This window comes from Protopterus annectens, chromosome 12.part0, assembly GCF_019279795.1.
Source record: "Protopterus annectens isolate FY-2018-M chromosome 12.part0, PAN1.0, whole genome shotgun sequence".
Classification (NCBI taxonomy): Eukaryota; Metazoa; Chordata; order Ceratodontiformes; family Protopteridae; genus Protopterus; species Protopterus annectens.
The window spans coordinates 293,679,762-293,701,553 of record NC_056746.1 but is presented as its reverse complement, the minus strand read 5'-3'; the positions used below and the strand labels follow the sequence as shown (position 1 = coordinate 293,701,553).

Sequence of the window (21,792 nt, the reverse complement as noted above, 5' to 3'; positions counted from 1 at the left end):
GTCCTACTAAATTTTCAGAGTTACCCTGGATATTAGTGGGAATGCATTAAAGACACATTTATGACCATGGGGGGCATACATTTTCCAGGCTTGTTGGCAAGACATCCTGGAACAGAATTTTTTCAGTTGTCTGTTTTGAAAGGAGGCACACAGATCTACTTGAGGTATTCTTTACAAAAAGATCAATTCATGGAAGACCTTACCATTCAATTATCAGTCATGAGGGTCTATCCTGGTTCTGCTCAGCTTGTCTGCCACTACGAAAGATGATAATGCCTGAAGGGTTAAGAGATGCTGAAGAGCTATCTCCCAAGCCAGCATAGCCAGCCAATACAGAGGGTACGGCCTGCTGCCACCTTGCTTCTTTATGTACCACATCACTGTAGTGGTGGCTGTAATCGCTTGAGGAAGTCCTGGGAACTAAAGATGGAGATTTTAAGGTATGTGCCACAACTGACATTTCTGACACTGATGTGCTTTGGTTTGTCTGAAAAGGTCCACAGGCCTCGCATCTTTACCCCCAAGTGAAATCTGAGGCATCTTTAGTTACAGACTGGATTGGAGGTAGAGGAGACAGGGGAGACCTAAGTTTGCTTCTATAAGTAAACTCCACCAAAACCTAATCGTGGAAAAAAAAATTCCAGAAGATGCAAATGTTGGGTCCACGTATGTATGTATGCATTTTTTTTTTTTTTTTTTTTAAGAAATCTCTGAATCTTTCTTACGTGCAACCTGGAGATAAGAACCATGACAATCACAAGCCATGACCCCAAGGATCCTGAGATACTCTGCGGCTGAGGTCTGAGGCCGATATGAAAAAGCTCAGGAAAGTTCAGGAAAAAAATCAACCTTCTCCTGTATCAAAAAAAGCCTTTCGCTGTAAGGTGACTATGAGACAGTCTAGAAAGACAATCCTGTTAGATGGATTCAAGCAGGATTTCTGAACATTTATCTGGAACCCAGACTGGTCAAAAGAGAAGAAATTAATTGTAATGGCTCTTGGCATTTGGGAAAAGACTACAAAGATAAGTAAGTCATTTAAATAAAAAAATATGACTATCTTCAAGTCTACAATGAGCTGTAACTGGAGCTAGACACTTAGTAAACACCCCTGGAGCTGTAGATGACCCAAATGGCAGTGTAGAGAACCGATAATGTGACCCAGTGATTGAAAAACAGAAACATTTTCTGAAGCCTTTGACTAAGGGAATGTGAATGTGAATGCATGCATCTTTTAGATCTAATGTTGCCAAAGAACTTCTTTGTATAATGAGAGGTAACACATTTTGAAGACTCAACATGATGAATTTTGGAACTTTCACATACAGATATAGAAAAGAAAAATGTAGATCTGGAATAAATGCCTTTGCCACTACTTCTGATTTAATGGCACTGGTTCTATGACTCCCAAGATGAGCAAGTGTGGAAGAACCAGAGGGGAAAAAAGTCTGCTTGGTTCAAAGTGGGGAGGAACACTGTTGAAAGGAGGTATTTATGCCCAGTGCCAGCCGTATCTCTCATGAATCATTTTTAACACACAAGAGCATGACAATCTGCTGCCAAAGGGGAATGTACAGAGCCAGTTTGTAGGACAGACTGAGAGACACAGGGACAGGAAAGAGTGCTTTTATAATCATTCTGAAGTACAAGACTCTCTCTTTTTTGGAAAGGATTCTTGCTTCTTCTTGTTCCCCTCTTGCAATCTCTTTTTGGTTCCCTGTTTGGCTTGAGAAGGCAGGAATTGTTTATTTTGTTTCTTAGACATATAAAAACGATTTGGAAGATTACAAATTAGGGTCTAAAACATCTTGGCAACTCCCTGTATTAATTTCTCTGTCTCAAACCGTTTGAAAACCTGAATAGAGGACAAGACAAAAAAGTCCTTATTTAAACCTAAATGTAACATTTCAGACCTCACCTCATTGGAAAATGTCAGATGATGTACCCAGGAATATCTCTAACACTATTTCGGCCCTACACACATTGTGTAAAAATCATGTACAGAATTCCAAGATGGATGCATGCTGGTCAACCGCTTACTTTCAGGTGAATGTATATAATATGGAAAGAGAGTCACTGAAATTGTCATTTTGGGTAAAATTCAGTTATTGGCTAGTAGGTACTCTGCCTGGAAGCCACCAAAGAAGGCATTTAGAGAACTGAAAGAAAATCACCCAGAAAAAGTGAAGAGAAAATACTGGCTGGGAAGATTCCTGTAGCTGTCTGGAAAAAAAATGTTCAAATTCCAACTTTGGTACAATACATGGCTTAAAGTAACCTTGTGGAAAAAATAAATCAAGTGTGCTCAGAGCTGATTGAAATAAATGAAACAATGGAGGAGTATTATCGACTCAAATAACAAAATGGAAATAGTTTTAAACCGCTATTCAGATGAAGTGATAAAACTGCAAAAAAATAAAAAATTGAAATGAAGAAAAGGCTGGCTGAGTACGAGACTGCTTAAGAAGAGCTGTTTAAAAAAAAATGTTAGAGAACATAGTACACAGGGAAAACCCAAGATTTTCTGCTCTACCAGAGAAGTTGGAAAGAACAGAATATATTTTATAGAAGTGCAAATAAGCAACATGACTGCTATTCCACAGCAGGATTTGTTCATTTCAAGGGCACATCAAATCATCAACCCTTTTCTCCCCATTTTTCTACATAGGGTCAAGGTACCATGTTAACTGTTGCCATCTCTCGAATCAATGCCATACTCGTGCCTTCTACTGTCTCAGAACTTCTCATACACAATCCATCCACCTCTTTGCTTGACATCCTTGTTTCCTCTTACCTTCTTCCTGTTTGTCCAAAATCTTCACCAGACTGTTTTCTGTTTGTGTACAAACCATTGTAATTTGTTCCTTTGATCTTTTCTGCAATTGGATCTACTTTGGCTTCTGTTCTTATGTCATTTCTTCGTCTGTCCCACAGTGTGCATCCTACCATCATTTTCAGAAACTTTGTTTCCATCACTTCTAGCTTCCTCATCTGCTCTGCCTTTACTGCCCAGGGTTCTGTACCATATAGTAGTACTGGTTGTTCCTGGCATCCCTTATGAAGGGCATCTGACCATCTTCTTTATCTTTCTGTCTTGGCCTTGTAACCTGATATAGTTTCTTTGTGCCACCTACAGAGTCATTTTCCAGAAGCTGGTAGAGTGCCTCCAATGTCCTATTATTTGCTATAGCAACTCCTTTCATAGCTTCTTAGTTAACCAACAAGTATTCCTTCCTAGCGTGGTTGGCCTTTTCTAACTCACTTTTTTCTGCACTTCCCCTTTCTTTTGATGACATCCCAAACTTCTGCATTCCACCAACAGCTTTCCTTATGTACCTTATCTCCATACCTGGCTTAGCCACGTATCAGTTATGTAGTCCTCATAAGTGCTGTTCTGAGGTGCTGGCATTCTTCAACTCCACCTATTCCCTCCTCTTTTTGGTGTGCTAGAATCCTGAGTAATTCCTTGAACTGTTGTACTTTCTCTCCAGTCAACTTCCACGTCTTCAACCTGATCTCTATTAACCTTAGAGCCTTCCCTATCCACTGCTTGTAGATGATTTAGGCAATCAGTGGTTTATGCTGTGGGCCAATTGTTTCACTGGGAATGACTTTGCAATCATTGATTTTACCCCAGTGCCCTTTCCTCACTATAACAATTTTCTGAAAATGTACATAGTTTTGTGTGCTTATTCAAAGTTAATATGGTGGTGTTCTTAAAATGTACTTAGCTTTTTGTTTGAGGGTTTTAAGAATAGCAAAAAGTCTTGAAAAAATAGGTTGGTATTAGGCTAACTGACCTTGTAGGCTATTTTAAGCCTAACAATCTATCATATTTGAGAATCAAACCCTGCACCTTTTGTCTGCAAAGTAAACACTTCAACCATTATGTCAACCTCAACATCAGTTCAAATGGAGAAAAGAAAGAACAACCATATAAAAAAAAAAATCAGTCTAACAAAGTGTGTGCATGTAAGACAAAAGTTGGAAATATACATTAAAAAAAACTGTCATGCACGATAGGTGAGAACAATAGCTTTTTAACAGAATGGCTATTCTTTCCATGTTATGCTGCAGTGTAAATGGCCTTACAGAAACAGACAAAAAGAAGAGAATATTGAATTATATTAAGAAATGCAGACTGCAAATGGCAATGCTGCAGGAGACGCACCTGGAAAGAAATGAGCATGCAAATTTGACAAAGAAAGGATTTCAGGATGGATACTCAACAGAACATCGCGGACAAAGGAAAATGGGAGTAATACCGACTGCTAGAAGGGATCTAATTGTGACAGAAAGGGAAAAAAGGATTATTTGTGGTATTAAGAAGTTATTGGCAAGGGAAGGGGATTAGGCTGGCATGCATTTACAATCCAAAATAACCACACAACCGTTAAAAAATGGCTTGGATATTTAATTCATACAAAACATTAGCACTTTTGTCCCAAAAGTAAGGACTTCAGGGGTGGTCCGATACATGTGACTATTTGCAATAAGCTATTAATGACTGCATTTCTTGGTGGTATGTTATCTGATAAAGTCCTTACTTTTGTAATGAAAAAGCTAATGTTTTGTATGAATTAAATATGCGAGTGATTTACATTGGTTCTGTGGTTATTTTGTATTTTTATTTTTTGGTTCCTGGTTGTTTTTCATGCATTTACAATCCACCAAAAACTGCTATTACAGGCCTTAACAAAACTTTGGGAGAAATAAGCTTTTAGCAGGAAATATTACTTTTAGGTGAGGAATGGAATTTGATTTGCAATAATGAGGATATATAAGGGTAAACTAGTAAGTAGGGAAACTGTAACAAAAGATGGTATATTTCTGAAAAACATTTGGTATGAAAGATGTGACGACAGTAGTAGGAACTCAAAGAATTCACATATTATCCTCAAAGATGCACCAACTGGGCTACACAGGATACAACTTATATTTCACAAGATCATGTGCATTTAATTGAAAACTTCACACATCCAAAAACAATTTCAGATCATGCACCCATAAAAAGCATGATACAAATGCTGGGTTAAGTAAAAATGAGACTTTGAAAATTTTTCACCTACCTGTTAAAGAGAGCAATACAAAGAATGGATAGTGGAAATTATTAGAGAATCAATAGAGAAATTTGAAATTTCTTCAGAAGGGATAGCTAACGAGTGGGATAAAATGGAAGTGGAGTTGAAAAATAGGGCAGAAATAAAAGGGAAAGAGGCACTGTTAAGTAGTAACAGGAATTATTTAGAAAGGTTGGCAAAATTAGAGATACTTTGGAAGTTTTATGAACACTTGTATAAAGCAAGAAGAATGTGGAAACCAAGAAGGATCACAAATGAAACAGTTACGGAAGATTCAATTATGCCAAGGTTAGAGGATTAAGATATTAATAACAAAGTTAAGACAGGAGGAGATAAGATAAAATGGTAATACCAGGAAAAAATGGAATTCCTGTTGAAGGAGGAGGGAAGAAAGTGATAAGGATCTGGAAGATTTTGTTTAACGATATTTTAAAAGGAAGGGAAGCACCAGTATCTCGGAAGAAAGCTGTGGTGACTATCATCCGAAGAGGATAAAGACCAGTCAAACCCAGCTTCATACAGACCCACTTTAATTTTAAACCATGTTTACAAAGTATTTATGCCTAAACTACTTAAAAGAATGACAACAGTGTTACAAAGCTGACAGAGACAGATCAATGTGGTTTTGTGGAAGGGAAGCATACATTTGATAATATTAATAAAACAATGATGATCCAAAGGGAAACAGAAAGTAAAAAAAATACCACTGTTCTTGATGGGTGTTGAAGCAGAAAACCCATTCGACACAGCAAGCTGAGATTCAACAGTACAGCAATGGAAGCATTTGTATTCTCTGATATAAAAATAAGGTTAATATATGAAGGGTCGGTGGCAAGAATTAAAGTGGGAGGGCTCTTCTCAGATGAGTCGTGTCTGAACAGTGGAACTAGGCAGGGGTGTCATCTTTCCTCTTTGTTATTTGCTTTACATTTAGATGCCACTGGCAAAGAAAATAAGGGATTCAAGGATAGAGCTGGTATGGTAATCAAGAAAAGTGGCTTTATTTGCAGGTATTATTTTGTACTTCATAAATCTAGAAATAGCCTTTTTGATGTTATGGAACATAGAGACAGTTTCAAGTCTTTTCAGAATATATCCCACTAGCTTCTTCTCTCTCAGCTCCAGATCATCCATTCTATCCTATACCAGCCTTCCTACTGCCCAGCACTATCCACTCACATCTCCCATTATTCTCCCTCCAGACCTCTTTGAAGCTCTAACCAAGACCTACTACAAATCTGCAACCCAAGTCTAAATTTGGACGCAACATGTACAGCTATCATCCCACTATTGCCTGGAATAGGCTCCCACTAGAAATCAGGACCCTTACACATCCTAAACAATTTAGGACAGCCACCAAAGAGCACTTTAAAAGTCACTGGTCCTGCCACTGTACTCTCCCTCAACATCCCCTACTTCTCATACCTTAATCTACTTTCTACCCTTAACTCACTCTTCTCACTTTCCCCCTCTAATCTTCCTTGACTACTCTTTCTACTGTCTTCTACAATCTATTAAGCAAATTGCCTCAGAGAAACTTTCTATTGTAATTGTCTTGCCTTCATGCAACTACATCATGATAAAACTGTTTTTTTTTAAATACTTACCCCAAAAACTATACTCATCTTAACGACATATTTCTTTTTATACATCTTGAAATAGTTATGCTATACTCCTGATTATTGACACTGTATAACATTGTATTGCTACTTAATGCCTTGTAATAATCCTGCAACATTGCTGTTTAATGCTAATTTACAATGAAAATTGTATAATATGTTGGAGCTTTTCTCCCCGGGCCTCTGCTGAAAAAGGGCTCTTCAGCTCAGTTGGACAATCCCGGTCAACAAATGTAAAATAAAATAAAGAAAGAAAAATAAATAAAATATAAATTTAATGAAGATAAAACAAAGACTATAGCCATAAATTTTGTACCCACACACGAATTGGTTCAGCAATACCGATATTTATGGAAGCACAATAAGATGAACTATTTAGGAGTATGGATTAAAAAGACTTGTTTTATAATAATTAAAGATATATGGGATGAGACTAAACAAAAGATAATACAAAAACTGAGACAGTGGAAGCTCATTTATGGATATGGATAGCAAGATATAAGCAGTGAAAATGTGTTTAGTCCCTTCAGTTTTATATACAGGTCAGGGATATATATATATATATATATATATATATATATATATATATATATATATATATATATATTGTAGAAACCCCCAAGTCCCGAAAATGCACAGAATCCACAAAACCAAACAACTGAGCTGATGGGCGTGTAAAGGCAAATGCGTACTACAAGACAAACCAACTGCCAAGTTACATATAGTCCCAGAAATCAATCTCCGTGATCCAAAAGCTTACGAACTGTTTTCAACCTCCGTAATCCAAAAAATACTTAAAGGCTGCTTACAATAGTTCCAAAGCAAAAACGAAAACCATGCGGTTCAAAAAACGTTTAATTGTGAGCGCTTTCACGGCTGAAACAAGCCGCTTCTTCAGACAAACAACGAAGCGCTGTTAAAGCGCCAAATTTAAAATAATTTCAACAACAGATACCTCCTCCCAATTTCCGGGTTTGCTACCCGGAGATATTTAAAGTGACAGTGCCATATTGCTACAAATTAATCACTTATTTAAAGCATAAGGGCATAACTTGCTCTATGCATAAAAACACTCAGTTAAAAACACAATATCTAGAACATCAAACATTATACACATTGCCAATAACATTCTAAAACATTTCATCATTGTAAACATTTCAATCTAGATACTCAAATGGAAATTGAACAAGTTCAGTTCAAAAACCATGACATCACTAAGGCTAGCACGGCAAATTATAATTGTATAAACAAATACAGTTCCATAACCTATATCTATATACTTGTATCTAGTTAATTGAAAGTTAAAATTATATATACAAGTGTAAACTTATATGAACGTATTTATAAATAAATACATATTTCTATGCATATATTTGATTTGTATTTTGAGCATTGGTTACTGTATACAGGATGGATTAAGATGTTTAAATGACATGTCCTTTTTACTATTTTTATTTATACAATTTTCTCCATTATTTGTTGTATATCCATATTTACTATAGGCAAAAAATTTTTTATATATGCATACAATATTTCCATTAAGTATTATTAGTGAGTTATTTATATGTGCCATATTTTATCGCTACATTTCATTATGTGGCAGTGCATATTATGCACACATTTTTATATTATCTGTTTTTATAGGTTCATACATTCATATATGGAATGAGTATATTATATATATATATATTGCTATTAGTTTATATTTTTTGTAAATATGAGTTATAATATTAGTTGATATTTACTTATGCATTTGATATTCATTAAATATATGCATAGAAATATGTATTTATTTATAAATACGTTCATATAAGTTTACACTTGTATATATAATTTTAACTTTCAATTAATTAGATATAAGTATATAGATATAGGTTATGGAACTGTAGTTGTTCATATTATTATAATTTGCCATGCTAGTTTTTGTGATCTCATGGTTTTTGGACTGAACTTGTTCAATTTCCATTTGAGTATATAGATTGAAATGTTTACAATGATGATATGATTTAGAATGTTACTGGCAATGTGCATAATGTTTGATGTTCTAGTTTTTGTGTTTTTAACTGAGTGTTTCTATGTATAGAGTTAATTATGCCCTTATGCTTTAAGTAAGTGATTGATTTGTAGCTATATGGCACTGTCACTTTAAATGTCTCCGGGTAGTAAACCCGGAAATTGGGAGGAGGTATCTGTTGTTGAAATTGTTTTAAATTTGGCGCTCTAACAGCGCTTTGTTGTTTGTCTGAAGAAGCGGCTTGTTTCAGCCGTGAAAGCGCTCACAATTAAACGTTTTTTGAACCGCATGGTTTTCGTTCTTGCTTTGGAACTATTGTAAGCAGCCTTTAAGTATTTTTTGGATTACGGAGGTTGAAAACAGTTCGTAAGCTTTTGGATCACGGAGATTGATTTCTGGGACTATATGTAACTTGGCAGTTGGTTTGTCTTGTAGTACGCATTTGCCTTTACACGCCCATCAGCTCAGTTGTTTGGTTTTATATATATATATATATATATATATATATATATATATATATAAAATCAATGAGGGGAAGATGGCAAGATTTAAGTGAAATAAACTGATGCTCACAAAAGAACAAGGTGGTTTAGGACTACCTGATTTGAATGGATATTTTAGAGCTATGAAGTTAAAGCTCAAATACATACCACAAGTAAAAGGTAAAAATTCCAAGTGGAAAGGGATGATGATGGAGTGGAGTAGAGTCAAGAAATAAGGAAAGAGTGAGTTTCTGGATGTAGATCCTTAGAGAATAACCATACAAAATATTACATTCATAAAGTCACAGAAAATATTCTCAATACTAAGCCAACATGTAAATGGAGAAGGGATATTTTGTTAACAGAGATGACTGCAAGTACAGAGAACAGAAAATAGGTAAGATGGGGTTGGAATTTACTGGAGAAAACTGGCAAAGAAACCAAGGCAAAGGGAAAAGTAATATAGTGGGATGAGGCCATAAAGTTATAATGGCAGGTTAGAAACTGCCTTCTGCCACAGGAATTGATATAGGGGACAGGCAAAGAGAAAAATAGGGGATTCCTAAGTGAAAAACTTGTTCTGGTAGAGGTTTAGTTGAATCTAGAATAAAAGATGCTGTGGAAAAGGTGAAAATTAGTACGGAATATAAAATATTACATGACAGCTATAGGAATCAACCAAAGGAGGGTAGAAAAGACTGAGAAAAGAGAGAATGGAAAAGCAATTTACAAGGGAACAATGTAAGGACATTTGTGCATCTCCCAAGTATGCAATAAAGTCTAAAAGGTTTAGGATTTTTGACTGAAGTGTTTGGATAGGCATTTTACACCCCAAGCAGACTTCAAATAATTTTTCTTCAGACAGATAGCAAATGGTGTGATAAGGAAGAAAAGGTATCTGTTTTGGGGAGTGTAATGAGCTGGCAGATTTTAATAATTGCCTACAACACTCTTTCAGAAATAATGAGGGAGCAAATGATTCTTTTGAGCTGGGACATAGAAACCAAATAGGCCTAACTGAGTTTAATTCTATCAGGTGTCAAAAAAGCAATTACTACAAAATGGAAATCAAAATCTAAACCAACTGTATTTGACATACTAAGTATTGTAAGAGACCAAATAGCTGAAAAAATCTTTAGACAGCAGAATGAGCACATTACATAGCAATAAATGGAACTGGTGAGAACACACGCAAAATCATGTTCAGGAAAAGTGAAGTAGGGAAGGAAGGAACTGAGCAATTTATGTAAAGCTGGAGTAAATGAAAAGTACAGTTTTGTACCTACCATAAATGTCGGTGTTCGAGTGTTCACCCTGCTGCAGTCATCACACTTGGGTTATCCTGCTTTCAGGCGGTCCCGCAGTCAGCCCGAATTCCACAGTCAGCCCGAATTCCAAAGTCTTGGTCCGGCGTCGGTTGCTGTCGCTTCTTCCCTGACGTCAGTGCGCCAGGGGCATATAAGAGGCATCCGACACCATTTTCTTCAGTTTTTCTTGCCCCAGATGTCAGGTGCCCCCAAAAGGTAGGCTATATATATATATATATATATATATATATATATATATATATAAATATACACACATATGGCTATATAAAAAAATAAAACAAAACCCTTAGGCACCAGAAAATACACCACAGAGGTAGTATAGGATTAAAGTGGTAGAGATAAGTTCAGCTAGTTCAGAGGGGATGGAGGGAGGGTAACCTGGACTGCAGCAGGGTGAACACTCGAACATCTATATTTATGGTAGGTACAAAACTGTACTATGTTCATCGTGTTACCCTGCTGCAGTCATCACACTTGGGTTGAATCCCAAAGCTAAGGAGGGGAGGTGGAGTCAAATAGGGTTAGAAGAAGCTAGTAGGCCCTGCAAAACTGCAGTGGCAAAACCAGCTCTAGTCTTAGAGTAAAGAGGTAAGTGATGGTGTTTGGTGAAGGTGTGCACTGAACTCCAAGTAGGAGCTTCCAGAATATCCTTGGCTGGCACTCCCCTAAGAAAGGCTGCTGATGTAGCTATAGCCCTGGTGGAGTGGGACCTAATGTTAGCAGGTACTGGTTTCCCATGATGTGTGTAGCAGAAACGTATGCAACGTCCTATCCATTTAGAAATGGTCTGTTTTGAGATAGCTTTTCCTTGTGATCATGTAGCATAGGCTACAAAGAGCTGGTCAGTTTTTCTGAAAACCTTAGTTTTATCCAAGTAGTAACGTAATTGCCTGTGAATGTCCAAAGAGTGCAGGAGTCTTTCTCCTTTGTTCTGGGGATTTGGGAAGAAAGTGGGCAAGTGAACGGTTTGGTTTAGGGCCACACTGGATACCACCTTTGGCATAAAGGAAGGATTAGTTCGTTGAGAAACTCTGTTTTGATCCAAAATGAGGAAAGGTTCCACTGCCATTAGTGCCTGTAGCTCTGAGACTCTTCTAGCTGAGGTTATTGCTAGTAGTATGGCAGTTTTCCATGAAAGAAATTTTAAGTCAGTTGAAAAAGCTGGTTCAAAGGGCGGCAGTGTAAGCTTTTCCAGGACACAGTTGAGATCCCAAGTAGGTGTTGGAGCTCTCCTTGGCAGTCTTAAGTTCTTAGCCCCTCTGAGGTACTGTCTTAGGAGTGGATGTGAAAATAAAGGAGGATCCGTGCTGTAATGAGCTGAAATTGCTGAGGCGTGGATCATAATAGATGAAAAGGAAAGTCCTTTGTGTAACATCTCAGTTAAATACTGTAGAATCCGAGGAATGTTTGGCTCCAGGGGATTTAGGCCTTTAGCCTGGTTCTAGGCGCAAAATCTTTTCCATTTGTCTGAATTGGTTTTCCTGGTGCTGGGCCTCCTGGCCTCCAGAATGACATCCATAACAGCTTTGGATAAAGGTGTTGGCTGGTTGTTTAGGTAATTTGCCATGCAGCCATGTTTAAAGTCTTGAGCTGGCTGTGTAGAATCAGATTGTCTCGCTGGGTGAGCAGGTGAGGAATTTGTGGCAAAATCCATGGTGGGCCCTGGGCCATGTTCCTTAAAATTGGATACCAATGTTGGCGTGGCCAGTCTGGTGCAACGAGAATTATTTGTGGCCTCTCTAATCTGACCTTCAGCAGTACCTTTGCTAGAAGAGGCAGTGGAGGGAAGGCATACACTGTTAATGTTTTCCAACAGACTGAGAGGGCGTCCACTTTCCAAGCTAGTGGATGGAAGGTCCTTGTGCAAAATTTTTGAAGTTCGTGGTTGTGGGGGCTTGCAAACAGATCTATGTCTGGGCGTCCCCATTTTTGAGCTATCATTGCAAATACTTGTGGGTCTGGTTTCCATTCGTGTGGATCCATGATGTTTCTGCTTAGGTCATCTGCCAATGTGTTTTTCTTTCCTGGCAGGAATTGTGCTTATAATTGAACCTGGTAAGACAGTGCAGTGTTCCACAAGGACATTGCTTGCCTGCACAGTCTGTCCTTATTAGTAGTTGTCCTGGGTGTAGAAGGGTCCTTGAAAGCTGTTAGGGCATTCTGCACTGCTAGCATTTCTTTTTGATTGATATGCAGGTGTCTCTGATCTGTAGCCCATTTGCCCTGAATGCACTGCCCTGCCATGTGTGCTCCCCAGGCGTAGTCCGATGCATCTGTTGTCATAGTTTGCCTGGCTGTGGGTAAGGTGAAAGGCTGACCTTTGTTGAGGTGACATGCCTGTGCCCACCATAAAAACTCCTGTTGAAGACAGGGAATGAGTGGAATCATTGTTTCCAAGCTGTGGCTGTGCTGAGTCCATACACTTTTCAGGTACCATTGTAATTTCCTCATATGCAGTTTTGCAAATGGTATTAGTAGTATGCAAGATGCCATGAATCCCAAGGCCTGCAGAATTTTTCTTGCAGGGAGTTGGGTCTTTGTTGCCATTATTTTGAAATATTGAAACAGCTGTCGTTTGTCTGGCATGAGATAAGCCATCTGGGCGGTTGTATTCAAGCTGGCACCCAGGAATATTATGTCTTGTGAGGGCACTAGTTTTGATTTATTTTCGTTTACTGTGTACCCTAGGCAACTTAGAAGGTGTTTGACAAATGCCAGATGCTGTAAAAGAATGTTCTTGCTTTCTGCCTGAATAAGACAGTCATCCAGGTATGGGTATATTTTAATTCCTCTTTGTCTGCAGTAAGGAATTACTGGTGCCAGGCATTTTGTGAAGACCCTGGGCTCAGTAGATAAGCCAAAGGGCAGTGCAGGGAATTGATAATGTGTTGAACCTGCAATGAAGAGGAGGTATCTTCTGCAATTTTGTCTGATAGGGACATGCAGGTATGCCTCCTTGAGGTCCAAAGTGACTAGCCAAGCATTCCTGCCCAGCATGGGAAGAAGCTGCTGTAGTGTTAGCATCTTGAATTTTGGTACTTGCAGATAGGTGTTCAGAATTGAAAGATCCAGAATGGGTCTCCATGCTTTGTCCTTTCTTGGAACTAGGAAGAGTCTTGAGTAAAATCCTTGTCCTTGCTCCTGTGTAGGTACCTGTTGAATGGCTCTCATGTTCATGAGAGCTGTAATTTGTTTTTGTGCCTCTGCCCACTGATTTGGTGGCAGGTTTGGCATTCCTTTGATCCTTGGTAAGGTATGAAAGTGGAATCTGTATCCTTGAGAGACAATGTTTAGAACCCATTTGTCTTTTGTGATGATGTGCCAGTTGTCTGCAAAAAAATGCTAGTTTTCCTCCCAAGGGTGTTGCCAGGAGAGATTTGCTTGGTAGTTTGAGGATGGAGTCATTGTGTCTGCCTTCCGCTAATTTGGGGCCTGTCTTCTCCTCCTTTCTGGGTAGCCGAACCCCATTGGCGAGGTTTGTATGGGCCCTGTGACTGACCTCTGCCCCTTGGGCGTCTGTATTTGCCCCTCTGTGATCTGTCTGAAGCTGGAAAGGACCAATTTTTTGTTGGCCAATTTCTGCTAAAGCGAGGGGGTTGTACCTGCAAGAAATCCTTGACCGTTTGCATAGATTTAGCCTTATCCTCCATTTTCTTTAAAACCTCTTCTGCTTTGACACCAAATAATACATCCTGTTGTAAAGGTGCATCTAATAATTTTGCTTTAACATGGTCAGGGAGGGTTTGCTCTTTTAACCAAGCATGTCTCCAAATGACAGAGCCAGTAACAACTGCTCTACAGGAAGCTTCCAGTGAATCAAATCTGCATTGTAAAGTATGCTTGCCCACCTGCTCAGCTGCATGCAATAGATCCTGCATTTCCTTGAATTCAGGCTGTTCTGAATGTGTGCTAATATTTTGTTTTAACTGAGACATCAGGAATTGTTGATATTTCAACATGTGAAACTGGCAATTTAATGCTCTCATAGCCAGAGTCGCAGAGGTGTATATTTTCTTTCCCCATCTATCTAGGGCTCTGGAATCTCTTTCAGGGGGCACAGGATTTTTTGCCATAGAAGCTTTCGCTCCCTTAGGACCCTGGGATATGGTCTCTGTGTCAGCTACAGGGCTTTTATAAAGGAATTTGTGTGAGTCAGGTACTCTGTAGTATCTGTCTGGTTTGGCTGGAGCAGGAGGTAGAGAGTCTGGATTTAAATTAGACTCCAAGTAGACATCATCCACAATATCTAAAACAAGAGGGATAGCAAGAGGTCTGTGCTGGGGTAATAAAAGGAACTCTCGGAGCCTTTTCTTAGAATCTGAGTAATCCTGGCCTTCCCAGTGGAAATGTTCCCTCATGGTATGTAATGTTTCCCCAAAGGAGTAGTCTTCAGGGGGAGATGCTGAGGGAATAGAGTCTTCAGCATCAGAATCCTCATAAGGTGGAAAAGTGTAATCCTGTTCCTCAGAAGAATCTGAGGAGAGAGAAACCTGGTCAGAGGATGCATAATCCTCCTCTTGTCTTGTTCTTTTGTCAGGAGGGGGATGGGAACCCCTGATAAGGGTAATTAAATCTTTAGCCATCTTAAGCATCTGTTTCTTAGGCATGGGGCCTTAACCTGTAGGTTTTAAAGGAGTTTTAAGCTTAGCATAAGATTTAATGGTGGGTGTAGTCGGTCTGAAGACACCTTTTGCAACCAAAGGTGTTTCCTCTGCACCGGTGTGTAATTCTGGTCCGGTGTCGGTAGATGGCTGCGTCGGCCTAGTAGACTCCGCTTGGGAGTCGGCAGCTGTCTGGGGTTCCAGCTCTGTGGTCGTCAGGGGCTGCGTAGGCGCCTCACGGAAAACCGGAGAACCGGCGACAGGCCCAGCTGAGGCCTCGGGGTCTGGCTTATTCCTAGGCTGCCTGTCCTTATCCTTGCGTTTTTTTATGAATTGTGGTCGTCGGCTGCTCCGAAAGCATGATATAAATAAATTTCCTACCAAAGTAATGTCATGCAAAGTCAAAACGGCGTTTGATAGTGCGTTTATTAAACCTAGCGCAAAACCAACAACCTGTGACGTCGTGGTCTGGGCCTAGGCAAGGAATACAATAGGAATGGAAGTCCTTATGAGGTATTTGCCTCCCACAAGAAATGCAATTGTTAACTTTTTCTGATATCAGACTGAGGCAAGAAAATGTTCCCCAACGGGGTACTTAGCTTTATTGAAGTCTTCGGACTGAAATTCACATCGAAAATCTCAGGTGTCGGCCGACCGGCACTTGCAAACTGCTTCTGCTTCGGGCACCGCACGGCAAGAAAGACTGAAGAAAATGGCATTGGATGCCTCTTATATACCCCTGGCGCACTGACGTCAGGGAAGAAGCGACAGCAACCGACACCGGACCAAGACTTTGGAATTCGGGCAGACTGTGGGACCGCCTGACGGCAGGATAACCCAAGTGTGATGACTGCAGCAGGGTAACACGATGAACATCTTCTTACAAAGAAAGCAAACTTATGTAATGAATACTACATGTAAATATAAAAATGTTAACATGTTTTTTTCTTTCCTATTATTGTATGTCTATGATTATTGTATGTCTATGCCTTAAATGATAATTTAATAAAGGTGTTTAAAAATAATGTAGTGATTTGACAGTCTGAACATGTAAGGATTAAAAAAAAAATATATATATATATTATATATATATATATATATATATATATATATATATATATATATATATACACACACACACTAAGAGATTAAACATTTTATTATAAAGCCAAACATATTCACTAACAATCTGAATGACTAACTTACCTTGGTATCCTGGGATCATGCCATGAGCTGACTCCAGTTTGTGTATGTAGGAAGTAGACTTGACCTTGTCCAGTTGCTCTCTGTTCTACAGTTAAAAAAAATAAAAAAATAAAAATAGACTTGCAATCAACTATTTTAAGCAACGGTACACTTACATTTCCAAACAGCATACTTTAGTTTTTCATAAGTGACAACAGCAATGAAAATCTTAAACTTCTGAATGAGGTACCATGCCTGGCATGTCGATTGGACTTGGTATTCCAAAACATAGGGTAAAGAAGCACATGAGCACTTTGCAATAAGTTTGGTATGCAGCTATTCAGAACTGCAATCCTTAGACATGGATTGCAGTTATAGCAGCAGTGTATAAAGTGTTCCCTATTTTTTTTAAATGAACTGTGCACAGGACTATAGTGTACACAGTGGTGTGTTAAGTTTAATGGTGTATTTGCAAATGTCATCACAATCCCTTCTGCATCCAAACAGCTAATGCACTATGCTGTGATGCATGATACTGCATCAGCCCAAAAGGAACAAGATACATGGTTAAGGTATACTTACAGATTTCTTCTGCTGTAATATTTTACCATGATTTGGATATCAGTTATTTGCCAGGACAATGGTAACAGGGTCAATATAGTAATATGGAAATGAGAGGATCTGATGTTGCATGAACTGCCACTGACAGAAGCTCAGCAGTGACTGTGTGCGGGCGACATAAGGTGCAATTAAGGTATCAGGGATTTCCCAAACCACATGGAATTTTACTTCCATTACAATTTTCTGGCATGCAAAGCAAACTGTGCTTTTTATTATTATTTTTTTTAACAGTGCTGATATGTTGCTCAGCTATGAATGCTGAGCAACATATGAGTAAGAAAGGGGTACAACAGCAAAGCCAACTACACCACCATTAGACTGCATGTGGCTGATGTCCTACAGGTTACCACTGTTGGGAACAGCTGCAATACTGATGGTGTTGTTTTCTTCAATTATGCACGATCGGGGGGTCATTTGAATTTGTACTTTGTACACAAAGCACTATGGCTACAAAATAGGTCAAGACTGTGCTGCCCTGTGTCTTTCCCCACTGCATACCATATTTTACTACTCACAAAGCTTTGGTGTTCCACACTACTGCATACTAGCCCTGCTCTATGGCTGATAATTTTTAAGAATAGTGCTCAGAGGGTGTGGTCAAGATGTGTAATGACAGCAGCAACTGGTGAAAGCTCTGTGACTGAAACATTTTCTTTGACAGAAAATATAATAAAAAAAATTAAAAACTGGAAATATTTGTTAGCTAATTTTATTTAGTAATAGTCAGAGAAAAAATTTATAGCTTCAAGTTCTTCAAAAGTTGCAATTTACCTGTCAGAATTTCAACTGCTTGATTAAGAAAGAAGAAGACTGCTACATGAGACAATCAATAAATGGCACTTAGGATTCTAGTGCTAAAAAGACATCCAGACATTAATATTTAGCATGCAGGATGTACTACTTCAAATGGACAAACTGGATATCAAAATAGAAAGTTTCAAATGAGAATCCAGAAAGAAGATGAAACATTTAGAAATTATTATGAAACAACAAAGTGCATAAACCAGGAGTACGGCAGAAGCTTTAAATGATCATGAAGGGAGAGTAAACTGAAGGTGAGTCTCAGACTGAATTTCTTTTAAAACAAAATAACTGTCTCATATATAAAGTTGATGACTTAGAAAATAGACAGATGAAAACATTAGAATTTATAGTATACCTGAAAAGTATGACAGACAATATAAAACTTCTTAACCTGGCTACATAAAACAGTAAATCTGCTTGAAACTATCTTGGAATTTCAAAAGGCACAAATTCCTGAGAGCACCCTTGAAAAAGGAAAACTCACCACCACGTTCAAATATACCCAAGTTCATGTCTAGCTTAAATAAAGATCAAATATTAAAAACAGCATGCTCCAAATAAAATACTAAAAACAGCATGGTCCAGCCCACCTACTAAAATAGGTAAACATGTAGTCAGATATGACAATGATTATTCCAGTAATGAGTAAAAGAAAATCCTGCTTACCACTGATCGAGAAACTTAAAAAGAACAATATTAAAGCCGCTTTGGTGTTTCCTGCAAAGATCAAATTATTTCTTTCTGAAGGAACTAAAATATTTGACGCACTGGAGGAGGCATCCACTTTTGTCAAAAAAAATAAAACCCTTAATACTGAAGAAATGGATTGAAACAGTATAACCATCAAGAGACAGAACTGAGCTGAATTCCTGGAAAACTGCTTCTTAAAAAAAAAAAATTAAAAACAAGTGAGTTTTATTATCTGAATGCAAGAATCATATTTTCTGAAGCAAGAGATTTACCCTTCAAAGGTTTTTACTATATTGATAGTGAAAGACTTAATATTTAACTAAACGTATAAATGTTAAATACTTCCTGTAAGAGAATGTCATTAAATTATAACCAATAGAACTCGTAACTAACACTATACAAATTAAGCATTTTATTTGATTTTTTTAACTTTGCATAGTATGTACATTGATGGGTTAACTGAATGTCTTATCTAAGTAATATGTTAATTAGAAGTGTTAACGTGATGGTGATTTTATTTTCTTTATTCCTGTGCAACACATTCCATATAGTGGTTGTTTATGAAGCAAGTAACACTTTAAAAAAAAAAAGAGACGAAAAAATATTCCAGTTGTATGAAAATGCTAGATTCTTGCTTGCCTTGCTTCCCTGCTTGCTTGTTTTGATGAAATTCTAGGTTAAAGTTCATCACTAATGTCTGTGAAAACAGAAATTAATTTTCTTTTTTTTTTCAAGTATATATGTGAGAAATCTACTCAAAATAATAAGTTATGAACTTACCATAACGTTCCATGTTTGTAGTCCATCTCACCTACATTCTTGCTGGATGGGTTCGGAGCCGATCCTCGGCTCCGACTCGGCCGATACGAAAGCTCAAGAGCTTTTACTGGCTCGAGGCTATCCCCTATCCCATGGTGTACCACGGCAACTTCCCAGATCTTGTTTGCAAGAAAGTAACTAAATACATAATAGTAATTTAGCATTAATTGTAACTAGTATTTGTATAAAAGGAAGTGATGTCAGTATTTTGTAAAAGTCTGAAGAAGTTTAACAGGAGTTAAACAAAAAGCACTTCACATCTGTTGTTCACATTTGTTATTTTTGGTCAAATTAAGTGCCATTTTGGGATATATCTTTTATTGGCGTTCTTCAGCTTGGTGGCTCCTCGTTTCGTTTGTTTGTTGTACCAGTAGTGGTTTGTAAGTCATTGTTCGATAATAGCAATTATACTATCAATAACTATGTACAAACAAACAAAAGGACTTTGTTTTACTATCTATGCTATGTGGACAGACTATAACAAGGTCAGACAGCATATAATGGATAGTCCCCACCAGTTCCTCCAGGATACAGGAAGGGGGAAGGAGGGTGGGACGCCAGAAAGTAAGCAAAATGGACTACAAACATTGAACGTTATAGTAAGTACATAACTTCTTAATGTTATGTAGTCCTATCTCGCCCATAATTCTTGCTGGATGGGACAGCGTCCCCAGCACCTTTATCCTGGTTGGCTCAAGCAAAGAGACTTCAGCACAGTGGACCCAAAGGATGGCCTGTCCAGGGAGGCCAAATCCAATTTGTAATGAGTGACAAAGGTATGAGGTCTTGCCCAAGTAGCTGCTGCACAAATGGTATCAATTTGGAGTTTTGATTTGAAGGCATATGAAGCTGATCCTGCTCTAGTTGAATGGCCTTTTACTTTAGCAGGTAGTTGTTTCCCAGCATTTTTGTAAGCAAATGAGATGCAGTCTGAAAACCATTTAGACAGAGTCACCTTGGAAACGGGCAAGCCTTTGTTTTTCTCTGAGAAGGAAACAATTGATCCAATTTCCTAAAATCTTTAGTCCTGTGCAGGTAAAATCAGAGAATTCTATGGACATCTAATTGATGTAGTCTGTACTCTGATTTATTACTGTAATTTGGGAAGAATACCGGTAATTCGATAGTTGTGTTTAGATTATGTTTTGAGCATACCTTAGGGAGGAAGGAAGGGTTAGTTCTGAGGGAGACTTCATCCTTATGGAATATAATGTATGGAGGTCGAATGGTCAGAGCTTGCAATTCTGAAACCCGCCTAGCAGATGTTATAGCTACTAAGGACAATGTCTTCCAAGACAACAATTTCAAGTTGGATGAAGAAGATGGTTCAAATGGTGGAGAAATCAATGAGGTCAGAACTAAGTTTAATTCCCAGTGCTCCAGAGGTTGCCTAACTGGATGTCTGAGAAGGACTCCTCCTTTCAAAAAGGTTTTACATAAGGAGTGGGACCATAAAGGACTTCCCATGTTCTCAAAATGATAATTTGAGATGGCAGCCAACTGAACTCTAATGACAGCAGCTGGAGCTCCTTCTTGAAAAATAGATGCAAGGAAGGACAGGATAGACTCTATGGGGGCTGAGTAGGGATCTAAGCCTTGTTTAGCTGACCAAATGGAAAACCTTTTCCATTTCCTGGTGGAAGGTTTGTGGGAAGAAATGAGAATGTGTTTAACGGTAGGAGAAAGGGATATACACCTGGCTATTCTTGGAACTGGAGCAGCCATGCTGTCAATTTCTGGGTTTCGATGGTAGGATGGAACTGTCCTGATTGGTGAATCAGGTGGTCTGGAAATGGTTCCAGAATCCATGGCTCCTCCAAGAGACAGGGCGAGAGGAAGGGAAACCAGACTTGGCAAGGCCAATAAGGAGCATTTAGGATCAGGGTACTCCCAACAGTTTTGCTTTCTGAATCACTTATGGTATGAGAGGAAAGGGTGGAAAAGCATAAAGAAGTCCCGGAGGCCAATTGTGGACCAGAGTGTCCCTGGGTGACATCCCCCAGATGGGGAATGAGGGCGAAGTAGTTGCTGCATTTGGCATTCATGTACGTGGATAATAGGTCGCAGCAAGGGTGGCCCCATTTGGGAAAATCTCTTCTGCAACTTCTGTTTTCAGGGACCACTCGTGAGGCATCAGAATTGCTTGACTCAGTTTGTCTATCACATTGGACTTCCCCGGAATGTGCATTGCTACCAGAAAGCGTTGAGTGTCCATCTCCCATTTCCATACTCTTTGTGGCTCTCGACAAAATGGGTAAGACTTGGTTCCCCCTTGCTTATGTACCACACTACAGACATGTCTGATAGAATCACAATTGTCCTGGTGGGAAGAGAACTGTGAAGTGCTTGCAACACGTATAGCACTGCTCTCATCTCCAGAACAATTATGTGCAAGTGGTTCTCGTGATCCTGCCAGATATCTTGGACCGTCACTACTAGATAATGCCCACCCACCCTACCTGGGAAGTGTCTGTGGTCAAGACTGCGTTTTGTTGAGGGAGAACAAGTGGACGACCTAGATGCAGCTGATCTGTATGTAACCACCATG

The 21,792-nt window shown here is 38.7% G+C and overlaps 1 protein-coding gene across 1 annotated transcript in view; it reads right to left on the bottom strand.

Moving 5' to 3' along the window:
• Positions 1–21,792, bottom strand: part of SMURF1 (SMAD specific E3 ubiquitin protein ligase 1) — a 2,072,011-nt gene that overhangs the window by 792,591 nt on the left and 1,257,628 nt on the right. Inside the window, exon 8 of the mRNA XM_044089363.1 lies at positions 16,332–16,416. Within this exon, the coding sequence (XP_043945298.1) occupies positions 16,332–16,416 (85 nt within the window). The remainder of the gene's footprint in view (positions 1–16,331; positions 16,417–21,792) is intronic.